The sequence below is a fragment of the Papilio polytes genome, unplaced genomic scaffold (genome assembly GCF_000836215.1).
Source record: "Papilio polytes unplaced genomic scaffold, Ppol_1.0 DF824070.1, whole genome shotgun sequence".
Lineage (NCBI taxonomy): Eukaryota > Metazoa > Arthropoda > Insecta > Lepidoptera > Papilionidae > Papilio > Papilio polytes.
In genome coordinates, this window is record NW_013525134.1 from 9,580 (window position 1) to 12,968 (window position 3,389).

The following is a 3,389-nucleotide window of genomic DNA, read 5'->3' on the forward strand; positions in this document are numbered from 1 at the left end:
AGATTTCCCACTCGTAAAATCCGAACCCCTAAAACTATATCATATATATTCAACTCCTATCCAACATCCCAATTCCTCTCTTTATACAACCATCCTACCAGAGCATAAGTTTCTAGCCACAAACCCCAGCGGTCAAACATACATTTCAACGAGCTCGCTAGACAATTGCAAGACCTTCACCGAGAAAAGAATCGTTTGCAATGACCTCATCGTTTATGACGCCGATACACGTCCAATATGCGAACTCCAAGCTCTTTTCACCATTTCAAAGAAGATCCCAAGCACCTGCACAAGTTCTACATTTGTCGCACAGATAAATACGTTCCAGTCGTTAAATGATAACAGATGGCTCTTCATCCTAACAAACTCAACGCCATGCGTCCTCCAATGTGACAACGAAGTATCCCACCATCTCATCCAAGGATCCGGCATAATCACATTAAAAGAAAACTGCAAACTTCACACTGGATACAGCACGCTTTCAGCACATAAAACAAAAAAAGAAAACATTACGTCCCCAATCATCATCCCTGATCTTAACATTCAGGACTGCATTGAAGAAAACAAAAAGACCGAAGTACCAAACTTACTTCCTATTTCTCTAAATGAAATTCCTTTGGACTCCCTCAATAATATCAAACATCAATTAGACAACCATCACGAAGAAATCCAAAAATTTAAAAACAAGCCATTTATTGAAAGAAATCAGAACGGATTTTCCTGGTTCTCCATTATAACCGGAACTTCTATGATTTTATTGATGTTATATATACTTTTCAAAAAATATATTCAACGCCACCAAAGACACAACCATGGAGAAAATAGTTGCATTCAAATTTTCAACAATTGCCTCGGTTCATCCTCGCGACGACGAATAACACATGTTCATAACATCCCGATGAGAACAACAGATCCTCCGTTTCCAGTTAGAACATCCTGCATCTCCGAAGACGAAGACGACGCCTCAAACACCACCCAAAGATCGGACGCTAACGCCCAATCTTTATTCTAAGAGGGGAGGTGTTATATAATACCTACTATATATAAGACAACTCTAATATATAAGAACCATAGTACATAAGAATTCTCACTCTAGTATATAATGTTATATCAAGATCTCATGTTACTATTTTTAAGTTGTATTTGTTCTTCCTAGTATTATTCGTCATTCCTAATGTTATTTGTCGCCCCTAATGTTATGTTCCTGTATAGATAAATTATCTTGTTATTGTTTCCATATTCTAATCACTTGTTTACCACTCCTCTAATTCTCAAAAATATTGTATCTCATAATTAAGTTAACAATAAGTCATTCGACAAACGATTCTATTTGTGCCTCCCACTATTCCAAAAACCATCTATATAATAGTCCGAACAATGTTTAATCATTACATTTATTCTTACCATGTCATAGTGTTAACTTCAATATCTAGTTTTAATAAGTAATTGTTAAGTAAGAAATAAATAATTATTTTTATAAAAGTTTTATAACTGACCATATAACAAATTTGGCGCAGTCGGTAGGATCGTGTGCATAGTGCATTGAAGACAAAGGAACGTGTAAACTTCGAAGGACAAAAATCGCCGAGTGAAGAAACACGGTAGCCGAAGGCTTTTAACTTACTTTGCCGAACCAGCACCATGAGAAGCGCGATCTGTATTATATTGTTGTGGTGAGTGGTTAAAACTTTTGCTCTTACCTATATCATATCCCGTTTCCAAATTCTTTCTATCTCCATACTATTTCCTATACTATATTCATAATTTTATTCTATTTTCGCATTATTTTATTATTCTATGTCAAAAACACACAAAATGTCAAAGTCCCCCGCAGCTTCTTTGGACAGTAAAACAATAGAAATGCCCATTGCTACTCTCCTCCAACTAATCCCAGAATTCGATACTAGACAAAATAATGAAATATATCGATACATACGTTCATGTGATGCCGCATTTAATTTAGCAAGTATAGCTCAAGAAAACATAATTTTAATTTATGCCCTAAATAAAATAACGGGTGCCTATTCTGCAGACGTTCACGCCAAACAGTTTACAAACTGGACGGAATTAAAATCATTTTTGATACAAAAATTCTCACAAACAAAAACCCTAGCACACCTTAACCTCGAACTTCAATCGATGTTTCAAAAGCCAAACGAGACGTTAACAGAATATTACCACCGGGTTGAACTTTGTCGTAGTAAAATCATAGAGAAATTAAACACCGAAATACTCGACGACACTTTGTTAGGACGCCTTGCTACCACCGAGGAAACAGCCTTAAACGTTTTTATCAATGGACTCAGCTCTGACATCGGTACAATGTTAAGGACTAAAGGTTTCAACAATCTTTCGGAGACAGGACGTTTTGCTCTCCAAGAAGACAAAATCAGGGCTATGAATAACGCCCGTCAATCATTGTTCAAATTAAATATCCCGCGTCCCTCATACATTTCAAGCAAACCTCAGTTTCGCACTAACTTTCAAACTAATCGTCCCGTAACAAATCCACAACATCAACTATCGATTTCTAGTAATTTTTCTAACACAGCGCACGAAGGCTCTAAAATATGTAACTACTGTAAAAACCCGGGTCATTTAATAACTGAATGTCGTAAGAGAGCTTATAATAATAATCTTAGAAATAAAAATCAATTAGCTCTTCCAGCACCAACATCAAACGTCAATAATTTAAACTTCAAGGCGACCAACGAGATGGGCAGCTCGTCGGAAATCGCAATTTGCCCAGAGACTTCCTTAGCCGAAAATCTCGACAATCTCCAACTCTAAAAAACTATCAAAATAATATGTTAGGACAAAACGCATCTCTAAATACTAAACCAGTCTATCGGAGACAATTTAAAGATGCATACGTTCAAACCGAAGGATCCGCCCAAACAATTAGTTTAACCAAAACCCACGAACAGGGTACTCAACCCCAAACTCTCGGTTTTCCCACTAAATCCACTGAATCTACCAAATCTACTAAATCCGCTGAATCTACCAAATCTACTAATTCCGCTGAATCTATCAAATCTACTATATCCGCTGAATCTACCAAACTCACTGAATCTTTTAACTGTATTAAATCTACCAAATCAATTAAACCTCCTAAATGTACTATTTATACGAAGTTTTCTAACTCACGTACCAAATCGAAACTAAGACCAAAACGAAAACTCGAAATTTCTAACTCAATACAAAAGCCAATCACTGAATCATACAAAATTCAATCGCTAAATGTACCTCCTGAAAATCTATTACATTGTAGATTCCATGTCGATGGACAACCATTGGTATTGTTAATTGATACAGGCGCAGCCATTTCTGTTATTCGAAAAAACAAAATAGGTAACAATTCAATAGACCCTAAAAACAAAGTGTCTATA

General features: G+C 36.1%; 1 protein-coding gene across 1 annotated transcript in view; it reads left to right on the forward strand.

Moving 5' to 3' along the window:
* The window catches only part of LOC106100064, a 2,764-nt gene extending 1,394 nt beyond the window's left edge, over nt 1-1,370 (forward strand). Inside the window, exon 3 of the mRNA XM_013278803.1 lies at nt 3-1,370. Coding sequence (XP_013134257.1) covers nt 3-1,012 — 1,010 coding nt within the window. The 3' untranslated portion in view covers nt 1,013-1,370. The remainder of the gene's footprint in view (nt 1-2) is intronic.
* Nucleotides 1,371-3,389: the final 2,019 nt, after the last annotated feature.